This window comes from Tamandua tetradactyla, chromosome 11 (assembly GCF_023851605.1).
Source record: "Tamandua tetradactyla isolate mTamTet1 chromosome 11, mTamTet1.pri, whole genome shotgun sequence".
Lineage (NCBI taxonomy): Eukaryota > Metazoa > Chordata > Mammalia > Pilosa > Myrmecophagidae > Tamandua > Tamandua tetradactyla.
The window spans coordinates 13,717,531-13,732,983 of NC_135337.1; the positions used below are offsets into that span (position 1 = coordinate 13,717,531).

Below are 15,453 nucleotides of genomic sequence, written 5' to 3' on the forward strand. Positions count from 1 at the left end.
CCCTCCCTTTCATTGATCACTAGCATTTCAAACTTAATTTATTTTAGCATTTGTTCCCTCTTTTTCAATTGAAACTTTTAAAACCAGACCTCATTCTTTCTGCCTCACCTAGCCATGCCCCAAGGGCCTAACCAGCTAAGGCAGCTATGGGGAAAGGATTGATGCAGAAAGATGGAGGAGGTGTGGACTTGGTTTAGAATTCTTTCTCCTGGGCCTGGAAGTTAGAAACAGTAGGCACAGAGGAAATGTTGCGGGATAGGACATGTTTGTTCTGAAAAAATTTCCCAATTTAAAATTATTTTTACCAATAATACCTTAGCGAGGGTAACCACAGTAAACAAATCATTATTCAAATATAAATAGCTTGGGATAGGGGTAATTGAACAAGATTTAACTGCAAAATTTCAGTAAGTAAGAGAAATTGTCCTTGAAAGCTATGGAAAAGTTTTCCTCGATTTATGCTTCGGACAAATTATACAAATATATATTTTCCAGAGTTTGATGCATTTGTGGTTGTTCACCATTTTAGGATATTGTGAAAACAAAGTTGTTTTTTAACCTCCGATAGTAAAAGGAGCATTATATCTATTAGTTATTTAAGATGGTGAAAAATATATTTGTGTTTAATGAAATTAAATTATTAACTTTACAAACTTTTAAAAATAATTATGCTTTGTAGGATGTTTAAAGACAGTATAGAAGATTTTTTCAGTAATTTAAGGTATGTGGATATGTGAAGTATTCAGGATGTGCTTTGTTAAAGAAAGGGGTGTAATTCTGTCCTTGAGAATGTGTGGGACAAAGCCTGGTGAATATGAAAAGTTATGAAAGTGAATTTTGTTTATCATGGTCAATACTGACCAAAATTTGGTAAGCTTGTCTAAGGGAGTATTGTTACTGGACAAAGCCCTGTCTGGTTCTTTTACTTAATAACGAATTCCTGAGACACCTGGGTTTCAAAGAGAGAAAGAGTTCATCACTAGGCACATAGTAGGAGAGCAGATGGCCTAGTGGCCCAAATCTATCTCCACAAACTGCAGTGATTCTGATAGTTTTATTAAAAAAACTATGGGCAGGGCTTAGGATAATGAACAGAGTGGCCTCAAGATGATGTAATTAGAGCATGCCCAGATTGATTACATGCTTTGTCAGAGAATGTATATGAGAAAATGGCAGAATGAGGTATAGGTGACTTGTAGGTGAAAATCTAAGCTACTGTGCATGTCACACAGGCTCAGTTTGGTTAGATCCAGTCTCAGTAGTCAAGATAACTTTGGATTTGGGGTGGGTTTGTTCTGGGCTGACCCAAGACCCTTCATTAATAAACATTAGGGGCTGTCTTTAGCGATTACAGGACTCTGAAGTTGAAAAACTGGATAGCAGGGTACAAGTGAAGGTTAGTTACAAGGTTTTTACAGTCACAGGGGCAGAAAATAAGGGCTATACAATCATCAGAGATCAAGGCAGCTGGATTATGATTTAGAGATGTCAGAAATTTCCCTTTCTCTACTCCAATATACCAGAAAGCCAAAAAGGAATATCTACATAATGATTCAGTAATCAAAATCATCCCATAAATCCCAATTTCTAGATTACAGTGTCATTTTATAAATGGTTAGTTTTAATGTGTAACACAAGACCTGAATGGATATAGAAGGTTCTAGAAGGGATGTGAAAGTGAATTATTTGTCAAAGTCAATGCTGACCAAAAATTTGATAGGTTTGTTATAATATTTTGTAAGAGGTTTTCATGTTAAACTATATATTCATACAAAACTTTCATTTTCTCTCTGTTAATGCAGATTGTTGGTCTGTTCTTAATGTATTATTGTAAAAGTTTTTCTTAATCATCTGAGTATTCCGTTTCAAAGACAAAGATTCTACATCATATTTGAATACATTCTCATAGATATTTATGCTGCTCCTCTTATCCTTTATTTTTAGAAGAATTTTTTTGTCACTTTGGTTAAATAAGAAATGTTGTTTTACAGTAACCCATTCCCAGTTAGCATAGTGTTCAAAACTGACAACTTTTGACATTTTGCTCTTCCAAAATTGAACCCTAAAGGATGTCTTTTACTTGAAATTGTTGCAGAGGATTTGTTCTTTTACTTTGTAAAAGTGAGGTGATATTACATAGGAAGTATTTGGGAGGTATTACTGTAATTAAAAGGGATTTCTATCCTTCTGTTAACGTAATGTATATGGGTGAAATGCTATTCATATATTTGGAGATTTTATAAATTTCCTAAAGATTTGGCAGTGTTCTTACTGTCCACGTTTGTTCCAGTTTGAAAGGATTATGTGCCCTAAAAAAGCCATGTTTTAGTCTTGATCCATCTTGTGAAGGCAGCCATTTCTTTTAATCCCTATCCAACACTGTAGGTTGGAAAATTGATTAGATGAACTCCACTGAGATGTGACGTGCCCGATTGTGTGTATTAACCTTTGACTAGTGGGAGATGTGACTCTACCCATTCCAGGTGGGTCTTCATTAATTTACTGGAATCCTTTAAAAGAGGAAAGGTTTTAGAAAGAGACACAGAACCCATGCAGCCAGAGACCTTTGGAGATGAAGAAGTAACATGCCCCTGGGGAGTGTTCTAGTTTGCTAGCTGCCAGAATGCAACACACCAGAGATGGCTTGGCTTTTAATAAAAGGGGATTTATTTCGTTAGTTATTCAGAGGAAAGGCAGCTAGCTTTCAACTGAGGTTCTTTATTATGTGGGAAGGCACAGGATGGTCTCTGCTGGCCTTCTCTCCAGGCCTCTGGGTTCCAACGACTTTCCCTGGGGTGATTTCTTTCTTCATCTCCAAGGGCCTGAGCTGAGCTGCAAGTGCTGAGATGCGGTATGCTGAGCTGCTTGGGCTGTGCTACGTTGCGCTCTCTCATTTAAGCACCAGCCAATTAAATCAAACATCATTCATTGCAGCAGGCACGCCTCCTAGCTGACTGCAGATGTAATCAGCAACAGATGAGGTTCATATACCATTGGCTCATGTCCACAGCAATAGATCTAGGCACCTTCACCTGGCCAAATCTAACTACCACAGGGAGCTTCATAAAACAAGAAGCCTGGAGAGAAAACTAGCAGACATCACCATGTTCACCACATGCCTTCCAGTTGACAGAGAAACTCTGAACTTCACTGGCCTTTCTTGAGTGAAGGTAACCTCTTGTTGGTGTCTTAATTTGGGCATTCTTATAGACTTGCTTTAATTGGGGCCTTTTCAGAACCTTAGAACTGTAAACTTGCAACTTAATAAATTCCCCCTTAAAAAAGCCATTCTATTTCTGGAATACCATATTCTGGCAGCTTTCAAACTAGAACAATGTTTTATCCAGATAGTGATTTGCATGATGTTAGGCAAAAGTATGACATTGTTAGTCATGGTTTTAGTTATTCTTAAAAGAAGGCTGCAATTCATGGAAACAACCAAATTCACTTGTCAGTTACACTACTTTGCATTAATGTGTCTCTGAAGATCAGCTATAAGTTAGAACTTCATCTTCAATTAAAAGGGACCTTTAAAGAAACAAGGCAAGTATATAAAGTATGTTCTACCTATTAATTAACATAACCCTGATAAATGTATAAAGGTGAGACAGGAAAAACTTCTGCTACAGTTTGTTATTGAAGACCCCAAAAGAAGTCAAATGTCAAATGTTTTTATTTTTAAAAATGGCTTCTTTTTGAACATGCTTATAAGAAAATTAGGTCCTAGATCGTAAGCTCTTACAGCAGTAACATTTATTCCTGAGTTTTAACTGTTATTTCTAAATTCTGAGTTATTCTGCTCTTTGTGTATAATCTGGTAGTTCCCTGGAACTTTGGGTATCTGTGACACTTGAGACTCAGCACTAGAGTCCTCCATCTCTGAAAGTGAGTATTATTCCATTCAGCAAGTTTTAAAGAAGCTGAAAAAAAGTTCAGACTTCAATTAGAGATATGAATGAAGCTAATCTGATTAGGACAAATGTAAATCACAATACAGGGTAAAAGATGATATTGTTCTAACTTCTGTGTGAGACCAAACGAAGAGGTGCTTATCTTGTCCAAAATTTAAATTTTCTGTAACATGCTCTCTAATTTAACCTGTTTATTTAAACAACCTAACTCAGCTTTATTTGCTAGGGAACCTAGAATAGAGAATAAGATATTCGAATTCTGTACAGGATAATGTAATATTCTGATGCTTTTTAGAGTATTTTGGGCATATAATGAAAAAAGTATTTGCAAAGTCCCTTGAGGGACTGGAGAAAGAAAGCATGATACTATTAAACTTCCCTACCTGATGAATTCCTACTATTTTCTTAAGCAATAGGGGCTCCCGATTTAATAAGCCAAGCCCTCAATCTTGAGGCTTGCTCTTATAAGACTTATTTTTGTAAAGGCAAAGCTAAGCCTGTTTAATGCCTAAGAATCACCCCCAGAGACCCTCTTTTGTTGTTCTGATGTGCTCTCTCTAAGCCAAACTCTACAAATAAACTCACTACCTTCCCCCCAACATGGGACCTGACTTCCAGCGGTATAAGTCTCCTGGCAATGTGGTACATGACTTTCCAAGAAGATGAGCCCAGCCCTAGAATCATGGTATTGATTGACCAAAAGGGGGAAAAGAAATAAAACAAAGTAGAGTTTCAGTGGCTAAAAGATTTCAAATAGAGTTGAGAGGTCATTCTGGAAATTACTGTTATGCATGTTTCAGCCAGATGTTACAAAATGCCATAGTATTGGTTTATTAAAGCTGCTGAAATGCAATATACCAGAAATGGAACTGCATTTTTTTTTTGGAACAGCTTTTTAAAAAGGAATTTATTAGGTTGCAGGTTTACAGTTCTAAGGCTGTGAAAATGTCCAAACTAAGGCATCCAGGGAAAGATACCTTGACTCAAGAAAGGGCAAACAAAGTTCGGGATTTCTCTCTCAGCTGTGAAGGCACAGGGTGAAATCTGCTAGTTTTCTCTCTCGGCTTCTTCAAACAGCTTCCATGGGGACATTTTCTTTCTGCATCACCAAAGGTCTCTGGCTGTGTAGGCTCTGTCAGCTCTCTTGCTTCTGAGGTTTCTCTAAAATGTTTCCCCTTTCAAAGACTCCAGTAAACTAATCAAAACCCACCTTAAATGGGTGGAGTCACATCTCCACCTAATCAAAAAGTCACACCCACGACTGGGTGTGTCACATCTCCATGGAAACAATCCAGTCAAAAGTCACACCCACAATTGAGTGAATTTTATCTCCATGGAAAAACTCTAATCAAAAGGTCCCACCTACAATAGTGAATCAGGATTAGAAGAACAACCCTGATTATGCCAAGCCCTAAGCAACAGTGTTCCTGAAATCCCCAAGAAACACTCCAGGCTCTTTTATTTAAACCTATAATTTTCAATTTACTTATTAAATTATTCTTCAGAGACTTAAAGCTTCTGGATTGTTCCTAATCCAGTTTAACCCTGAAACCCAGATGTACCACTGTCTTGAAGAACAAAAATCAGTTTTATTTCTCTACCCCATAATGACAATACCCCTTTTCAGCATGAGGAGTTAGAATGGTTGTTCCCCAGATATCCCTCGAGGTTGAGGAATGGACAAAAGTAAAAGGGAGGAATTATAACTGAGATATTAAGAATTAACAAATGATTATGATTACTAAATCATTATATAGATGTTTTTCTTTCTATGTTGTAGAATAGACAGATATTAATACCTGAAATTAATGAACCTCAGCTGTTTCACCCTTGTTTTTGCTTTCTATTGTAATGCTTATCCTAGCCTAGTCTCAGCCCTGTTTATACTTCTATTATAATGGTAACAACTCCATCCCCCTACCTTGTTTGAATCCATAAAAGTCCTGAACTCCTTAGACTCAGGGAGATAGATTTTTGGACTAATAGGTCATCTCCTCTCCTGCTTCATGCACAGCATTAAGCTTTTTCTCTGCTTGAAACCCCAGTGTCGTGGATTGGCTGTTATGCACGTCAGGCAGAGAATCCACTGCTTTTGTCTAGTATCACACTTGACACTTACTATATATAACATGCCAATTAATAAGTAGACCAAACACAGTGACAATTAAACAGGCATCATACACTTTCTTAATTTCATTAAATATCAGTTAATGGTTTGGTCACTTATTTTGTTTTAGGTGTATACTCAGTCGACAAATTCTGGGGGCCTTGAACCTAGTTTAGAATGGAACGAAAAAAATAAAGAAACCAGAAAAGTATAGATGTCAAAGCAAAGGGGGATCATTCTGGAAGCAGGACTAGGCCTTAAAACCAAGTCCAGAGGGCTCAAACTGCCGTACTGACTTCCTGACCTACCTCTACCTTGGCAACCCGCTCACCCAGTCTGACGTCCGAACTTGGAATGGAAACTTTCTCTCATTGAAGATTTTTAGGCCCTGAGGATCTAGAGGCTGACAGAGCAGAGAAAAACCCAGTTATCAGGCCTCTAGACTAAAAGACTTAGTAGCTGCAAAAGGCTCAATTACTGCATTTACCTATCCTACTACGGCTCCAGAAATTCAGGCAGTTGGACTACTTAGGAATGTTTGTCCCATCTGGGTCACCAAATTGATACTGGTCAAAAGTGGTGGGTTCTCTGCCCGATGTGCTCAAATGACCAACTCCTGAGACACCAGGGTTTCAAAGAAAAAGTTTTTGCTAGGTACAAAGCAGGAGATCGATGGTCTATTGGCCTCAAAATCTGTCTCTCCGAAGTGCAGTAACACCAATAGTTTTATAGTATCAAAAGATAGGCGGACTGAATATAAAAACTCAGAAATGGACAGCACAATACTACCTAACTGTAATGTAATTATGTTAAAACATGGAATGAAGCTGCATGTGAGAATGATAGAGGGAGGAGGGCTGGTGACATAAATGAAATCAGAAAGAAAGATAGATGTTAAAGATCGAGATGGTATGATCTAGGAATGCCTAGAGTGTATAATAATAGTGAAATGTACAATGTACAAATTTTAAAAATGTTTTTGCATGAGGAAGAACAAAGGAATGTCATTATTGCAGGGTGCTGAAAATAGAAGATAATTAATACTTTAAAATTTCTCCTTATGTGTGAGACTAAAGCAAAAAATGTTTATTTGTTACAAAATTTATATTTTGACTAGAGCATTTCCTAATATAACTCATGTAGACAGTTTGATTGAATGTCATGAGTACTTGGAATCTCATGTAGGACATGAGATTTTGTTGGTTTGTCCAGAGTGATGCCCTGATGAATCCCAGAGTGATTTGATCAGTGACTGGAAAAGTATTTGCAAGCCCCCTTCGGGGAATGGTGAGAGTGGGGAGAAATTCAACTTCCCCAAGTTGAATTCTTGATATTCTCACAAGCTTTGGACAACCAAAGCTATAGGCTAAGCCCCCAGTCTTGGGGTCTGTTCATATGAAACTTAACCCCACAAAGGATAGGTCAAGTCTACTTAAAATTTAGGCCTAAGAGTCACCCCCAAGAGAGCCTCTTTTGTTGCTCAGATGTGGCCTCTCTCTCCAGCCAACATGACGAACAGTCTCACCACGCTCCCCCTCTCTGTGTGGGACATGACTCCCAGGGGTGTGGACTTTCCTGGCCACGTGGGACAGAGATCCTGGAATGAGCTGAGACTCAGCATCAAGAGACTGAGAAAAACCCTAGAATGAGCTGAGAATTAACATCAAGGAATTGAGAGAACCTTCTCGACCAAAGGGGGAAGAGTGAAATGAGACTAAGTGTCAATGGCTGAGAGATTCCAAACAGAGTCGAGAGGTTATCCTGGAGGTTATTCTTATGCATTAAGTAGATATCACCTTGTTGTTCAAGATGTAGCGGAGAGGCTGGAGGGAAGTGCCTGAAAATGTAGAGCTGTGTTCCAGTAGCCATGTTTCTTGATGACGATTGAACAATGATAAAGCTTTCACAATGAGACTCTGTGAATGTGAAAACCTTGTGTCTGATGCTCCTTTTAGCTATTATATCAACAGAAGAGTAGAACATATGGAATAAAAATAAATAATAGGGGGAACAAATGTTAAAATAAATTTAGTTTAAAATGCTAGTGGTAAATGAAAGCGAGGGGTAGGGGGTATGGTATGTATAATCTTTTTTTTTTCTCTGTTATCGTTTTATTTCTTTTTCTGTTGTCTTTTTATTTCTTTTTCTAAATCGATGCAAATGTTCTAAGAAATGATGAATATGCAACTATGTGATGATATTAAGAATTACTGATTGTATATGTAGAATGGAATGATATCTTAATGTTTTGTTTGTTAATTTTTTTAATTAATAAAAAAAGTTAAAAAAATTATTAATCAGTTTTCTTTGGGAGGAGACTTTTAATTTATATTGTATACATTTTTGTATTGTTTGAATTTTTGACAATAAGCACATATTACTTTTTTGGTTTGTTTACTTTTTTATTGGGATATAACATGCACATAGTAAAGTTTGTAAATCTTAAATGTACAACTTGATGTTGTATTAGCACCCAGAAGAAAATATAGAGCATTTCCAACACCTCCAAAGGCTCCCTTGTACCCCTTGCCAGTTGATAAACTCCAGTTTAACCACCTCTCTGATTTATATCATCACAGATAAGTTTTGCTGGTTCTTGAACTTCACATAAATGGAATCAGACCCATTGTATTCTTTTGTATCTGGCTTCTGTCACTCAACATTTTTTTTTTTTTTGAAGTTCATCCATGTTGTTGTGAGCCACAGTTTTGTTTGCTCTTTTTGTATTATTGGGTGGTATTCCATTGTATAAATATAGTACAATTCATTGATGCATTCTACTACCGATGGACATTTGGGTTATTTCCTGTTTTGGCTCTTATAAATAAAGCTGCTATGCATATTCTTGTACAAAAAAAAAAAAAGATAGGCGGGTTTGAAGATAATGAGCACAGTGGTCTAAATGATGTAATTAAGGGTGAGCTAATCATTAAGCATGTGCAGATTAATTCCTTGCAAGTCACAGAACATATGTAAGAAAATGGGGGTCTTAATATGATGATGGGCGTGATTTTTATTATTATAATGAGATATAGGTCACCTATAGGTTAATGGTCAAGCTACTGTGCATGCCAGGTGCGTCTATTTTCTAGACTTATCATGATAGCTTTGGGATTGCATTGGGTTAGCTCTGGGCTGACTCAAGGCCCTTCATTAATAAACATTAGGGATTGTCTTTAGTGATTATAATACTCTAAATTTGAAAAGCCATATAAAAGGGGTACAATTGAGGGTCAGTCGCGAGGTTTATATAATCACAAGAGCACAAGAGAAAGGTTATTTAATTGTTATCAGAGATCAAGACAGCTGGATTACAGTTCAGAGATTTCAAGTGTTTCCTTCTGTCTAATATACCAGAAAGTTAAAAAGGAATATCTATATAATGATCCAATAATCATAATCATCCCCCAAATCCTAACTTCTCGGTTATAGAACCCTGGAATGGGAAATGTGTCCTTTATTTTCTGTTGAGGAAATGGTGGCCTAGGGAAGTGAAGCAATGGAGCTGAAACAGGCCACAGGGAAATGCCTAACATAGCCGAACGCCTGGCTTGCCCCTTCGTTAGCATTTCTTGGCAGAAAATGGGTCCTGGAGGAACTTGGCTAAAACAAGTGTCTTTTTCTTATAGAGCAGAGACCACTGTATATTTGCATCTCTATCTCTGGGACCTGGCACTGTACCTTTCACATGGCTTTGTGAGTTGTGGTGAGTAGGAGGTTAGAAGCTTGTTGTAGTTTCAGGGAATAGCACCCTCAGTGAGATATTGTCTTGGAGCTCCTGGGCAGCTAATGGGTAGCATAAGGGCACTGAGCACCTGCAGAGAGTGAGCAAAAAAAGAGAGCAGGGCACTAAACCATAGCTGTGGTCATCTGTCCTTGGTTTTTGCCAGTTACAAACTAGCTAATGTGGGAGGGCTCTCCTGGGCCTCACTTGAGCACCTCTTTGTGTCCTTCTATTTTGTATCTGAGGTAAGAGTTCTTAGCATTTGACAAACAAGCCCAATCCTGTCTCTCCCCTGCTGGAAGCCTTCAGTGGGCTACCTGTTGCCCTCAGAATAATGTCCAAACATAACTTGCAAAATCCTTCATGATCTGTACCTACCAACTTCTCTGATATATTCCCTTTTTATCTCTTGGCATTTCCCTCTCACACTCCTAGCTCAGTTACACTGAACTACTTGTGGCTCCCCTGCCTAGTCTCTGAAGCCTTTGCAAAACCTCCTTCTACCTGAAACTTCCTTTCCCTCTGTTCTTCCAAACTGCCTAATTCCCGGAAGTCTTATCTGACACCCTCTTCACCCGCCCCCACCCCAGCCCCAGCTTTGTCAGGTGCCCCTCTGGGTTCCTGCACTACCGTTAGCATTTATCATACTTCAGAAGCAATTGACAACCCAACCCCCAGCCCCAGAGACCCACTCCCTTCTATTTGAAAGCTACAGGAACAAAGCAAGTTCATGTTGCTGACCTTGGGCAGCCCAGGAGGAACAATAAAAAACAGTATGGGGGGCAGGGAATGCTGCCGGGACCTGGGGGGGCACTGCTCCAGCCTCTCCCTCTGATGTAGGCAGAATGAAGCATCACTTCTTCCCGTCACAGTGTATTGTACAGGGAGTTGCATTTTATGTGGAATTATTACCTTCAGCACTGAAATGAAGTTAGTTGACATTCCACATTTTCCTTGAATAACTCTGAAGTAGCCCATAAGGTTTGGTGTGTGCAGCTCTGTACACCAGTTTCTCTGTCTCTTCAGTAGTCCCTGTAGCTCAATGGTTCTCAATTAATTAAACGTCCGTGTAAGTTTAGACCAAGTCATGGTATCTTCTTGCCTGGCCATCTGACAGTGTGTTTCACCTCTTTGTCAGTGATTAAGAAACCCTTAAACTCATTCCCCTCCATGATTTCAAGCTTGATTGTGTCTGTTGCTGGTTTGTTGCATTGGGATACTGCAGAATATATGGTTGAGTTCATGTAAATGAACTGCAGTATTCCCCGGTAACTGATTGTTCACAATTGCATTCCTAGTGGGTGAGCCAGGGAAGGTTTCACAGAGGGGTGACTTTGCAGGCTGGGGGTGGGGGGCTGCCAGGTGAAAAGGAAGGGGAGAGGTAGAGGAAGGAGTATAAGCCAAGGTAGGGAGACATGAAGGAGCTGCTGTCTGAGAACAGAAGTTCAGTGTGGTTAGAGTATAGGGATGTGGGAAGAAAGCCTTTAGGGTGGGCTGTTGGGGACCTTGTAGGCCACATTACTGGGTCTGTTGGAGACTCAGTTTCTTCGCTTATTAAAATGGGGGATTACACCCCACTACCCACCCCTCGGCAATGCTGAGGAATAAGCAATGCAGTCAATGAAAGTCCAGGACTTGACATACAGAGATGCTAAATGGATGCTAGTTTCCTTTCCTGTTTTCCTTCTAAAAGTTATGAATTTATCCTGTAAGCAGGGGTGATATTCAACATGTTTAGCCAGCAGTACAACCCAGACAAAACAGATGTGGATTCTAAACAATGGGCCCCGGAGTACAGATAGGTACCTGCTGATTGTCTCTCTTACCTGTCGGCACTAAGGAACCGTCAGAGGTTTTTGCACGTTTGAGTGACATCAAGTATGTATTAGAGAAAGGATTCTGGTTGCCAAGTAGAGAGTTCACTGCAGAGTGGGAGGCAATGGGAGAAGAGAGACCTGTCTGAAGGCTAACAATTACTCCACAACCCTAAAGTAGAACATCTGGCACTTTGTAATGCTCAGTGAAAACTGAATTCCAGAACTCATCCCGCTTGAGAGAGTTGTGTGTGTGTGTCCAGTATTCTCAAGTAGAATGAAGGAAAGTGCAGAAGGAGGAAAACAGAAAATGATAGGTCCTTGATGGCATCAAGGATTTTATCCACATCTAGTCTATAATAATCTACCTCACACCCAAACAAGCTAATCTTACTTGCATTTGTGGATATCTTCTTATGTGGCTGGTCTCGATGCCACCTGAGAGAAAATTAAACCAGAAAGGAAGGGAACTAACATACTACCTGTTTTATGAGTTATCACTTTTGATCCTTACCCAATTTGGGGAGGTAAGGTATAATTAGATGCACTTTATTATTGTGGAAACTGAGGCTTTGGTTATTAGCTAATGATCTCTAGCCCAGGCTCATCTTGTTTCAAACTCCATGCTTTTTTCTCTGTGTCACTCTGAGGATCCCAAGGACATTTGTCTATTTCCCACTCACCCATCCAGCCACCTGACCCATGATTAAAAAATAATAATAATAATAAAAACACCTTGAAATGTATGTTTTTATTGCACACAAAAAATGTGACATGCAATACCCATCCCCTAACAAACTACAAACTCTTGGAATACATAGTAAAAAGGAAATCTAAACAGCTCCGATAAGACAAAAATTTGGTTTCACAAAGCTGAAAAACCCATTACAAATTTCCATTGTATAAATATAGTCAGTCTTATCTTCAATACAGGATCAGACAAAAGAAGAAATTTTGTTGGCATAAGAAATCCCCTGGTCCTTGAATATACCACAGTCTTTATTTAAATCCCCAGTGAAATACAGGTGATCCTACAAGATGAGAGTTTACTTGTAGGCTCTAGCACTCAAGGTAACCAAATGGGATTGGTTTAAAAACTTTATCTCCTAAACCCACATTCCCTCCAGTAGCTTGTACAATCCACTCTAGCCCAGATATAAGGGATAAAATGCTTGCTTTCTCCCATATAAAATCTAACATGTGTCTGTTCTAAAATTGATTATGGCGATGGATGCACAACTCTGTTAATATGCTTAAAGCCATTGAATTCTAGCTACAGTGTATGGTATATGAATCCTATCTGAATAAAGTTGTTTTAAAAATCTAACATGTCGAAAGTTGCCAGAGGAGCAGCAGGTGAATCTGATAGCATAACTCAGGAGTTTCTGACAGGTCACAGGAAAGATGGATAGAAGATGGTGCAGTAAAAGATGGTAAAAAGGAGATCTTTGTGGTATTATGACTAAATAAGTGGAGTTTGAGGTTGCTGGGGCAGCACTCAGTTTCAAGCAGAATGAAGAAGTCAAAAGGGACGTACTTTTTCCTACCCCTTCCAAAATAGTCTGAGGACTTTCTGTGACCTTTGTCACAAAAGAAAGTCATCCAGTGGAAAAACAGGTACTAAGGGCATTGCTGCAGCTACAGAAGAGCTTAGGCTTGATGTCAGGAGCTGAATTAGTATCTGTGTCCACTGGGAGAGATTCCAACATTGCCACAAGTTCAGCGCCTGACACCCACAAAAGGAGGGTGAATTTGGGTACCCAAAGCAAAGCTTCAAGATTTATTGAACCCAGGGAACCGCCTGCCAGCAGTCATGCTGTTAATGGCCACGAGTTATAGGAGGGCTCCTGTTCTTACTGACCCTTTCACAAGGCCATTGCCAGGGCAGCAGTGGCTAACCGGATGCACAAACCATTTGGTAGCAGACAAGTCGCTCAGAAATGCCATCTTTATTCTATACCTACCATCTAGTCACCAGATGGTCACTGGAGAAAGGGTGGCACAAACCAGGGGCTACTGGGCCCTTGACTAAGGGATGGTCATTCTAGCCTGATAGTGGGAGGAGGAGAATTGCCAGGAGTGGAAGGAAAGAGGTAACTTAAACTCTTGCTCTATTTTTACCATTCTAGTTACTTACAGTTCATTGATTATACTTGGAGGAAAGAAAGGACATAGAGGACACACTCTACTCAACTTTCAAAAGGGATATTGTCGGGAATTGGGACTAGTCTTTTCAGTTTTTTAGCACACAAAGAAAATGAGTACAGGAAAAAGGGAAGGCCAGGGGGTTTGAAGTGGGCAGTATCACTCTTTGTTGAACATACTGCTAAGCTCTCCTAGTCTTCCCTTCTTGAAGACTGATTTGGCTTGGCTGCTTAAACATGTGGCCTAGGATTTGATTCATTCTTTGTCCAGAAGTTGTTTATTCTGTGGCTGAGCAGATGAGTCAAGCTTAGAAGCAAACGTCAAAGCCACTTCGGGTTGTACCGTGGTGGACTAGACACCTCCCCGCCATGACCCCTTTAGAAACTTGGCTGCCCTGTGTTCTTTTAAAATAAGATACACCTGTTCCCTGGCTTGACCCAAGCTTTTTGGACTGAGGCACTCAAGGAAGAGGAAGTTTCCTCACTGGCAGGGGTTTTACCATCACTGTGCATAAAAGCAAACAGAGAATAAGAAAGGACATCTGGGTCTGGGGCTTACCTGGTTCTTTCTTTAATGTTATAGGGAGAGACTGAGAAGTAAAAAAAAACAGGGAAAACAGGCAACCAGGGCTTTGGGTCATTTTCTCAATTAAATCTTTCCTTTGGCTCCATTGAGAATATTTATAACTTAGTTAAGAGAAGGTAATGAAATACCTGGTTTAAAATAAATAGAAACAAACAAAAAACAACTCTTCCCATTACTTCTGTTTGTGCTCAACAAGAGTTTTCCTACCCAGGCCATACTTACCTTGCCCTCAAGCCTACCCTTTACACTCAGTCTGAGTTGGTTATCCAGGAGAAATGAATCCAGCTACCAAGAAGGTTGTCCATTAGGGAACCCTGATACCCTCCTCAGCTAGCTTCTCTGCTAAAGAGATCCTGTGCTGAGGGCATTTGATCAGGAAAACCCCCAGGTGGTGTTTCTGCCCTTATGTAAGAAGACAGAGGAAGTCATCTGTACACTTAAGAAGAGAGAAATATTTTCTTTCTAGAGCTATAAGAATTATAGGCAGATGAAGCTATGGCTCCGGCAGCTGGACCACTTGGGGAAACAAGAAGCAAGCAAGACAGGAATGTACAAACAAAGTATGAGTGTATTTGGCAGGTTTGGGACAAGCAGAAAGGAGGGCTTGGATACCCTATAAAAAAACAAAGATCTGAAATTCGAACTTCTTCTGATAAGGCCACAAGGATGAGATTTCCGACACTGGGTGTTGCAGGAAGCTGGCACCCAAATCACCACAGTGCCAGGTGCTGTGCCAAGGTGGGCAGGGCAGCACCTCTCACAGGTCCATGTCTGGGCCTCCCGAGGACGTCTTCAGTGGCACCGAGTCAAATCCATCAGGAGTCCTCTGAAAGAGAGATAGTGACAGGAGCTGGCTGCTGGGCATGGGCATATTGGGGGGATAAAAGACAGAAATGGAAAAATAGATGCTAGAAGGAACCCTTAGGGAATTTCTGTTTTCATTGGCTTTGTGGAAACACAGAAATGAAGATGATCTCTCTTCTTCTTCTTGCTTTCTTCAGAGTCAGTCAGAGGGCATGAAAAATCTAATTAGGATAAGAAATCTCCTGCCTTGCATCTTTGCTGAACTGTGAAGCCCTAGAGAGATTGAAGGGTCTCAGGGTGAATTGGTCTCCCATTGGTCAAAACAGAAGGTCCAAGAAGGCAGAGGGAGTCACCTTGCACAAA

The 15,453-nt window shown here is 39.8% G+C and overlaps 1 protein-coding gene across 3 annotated transcripts in view; it reads right to left on the reverse strand.

Annotated features, from left to right (window-relative positions):
- Window positions 1–14,836: 14,836 nt before the first annotated feature.
- Window positions 14,837–15,453, reverse strand: part of ELAPOR1 (endosome-lysosome associated apoptosis and autophagy regulator 1) — a 96,395-nt gene continuing 95,778 nt past the window's right edge. For all 3 annotated transcript variants that reach the window (XM_077120023.1, XM_077120021.1, XM_077120022.1), the window contains one exon: window positions 14,837–15,112. In XM_077120023.1, coding sequence (XP_076976138.1) covers window positions 15,044–15,112 — 69 coding nt within the window. In that variant the 3' untranslated portion in view covers window positions 14,837–15,043. The remainder of the gene's footprint in view (window positions 15,113–15,453) is intronic.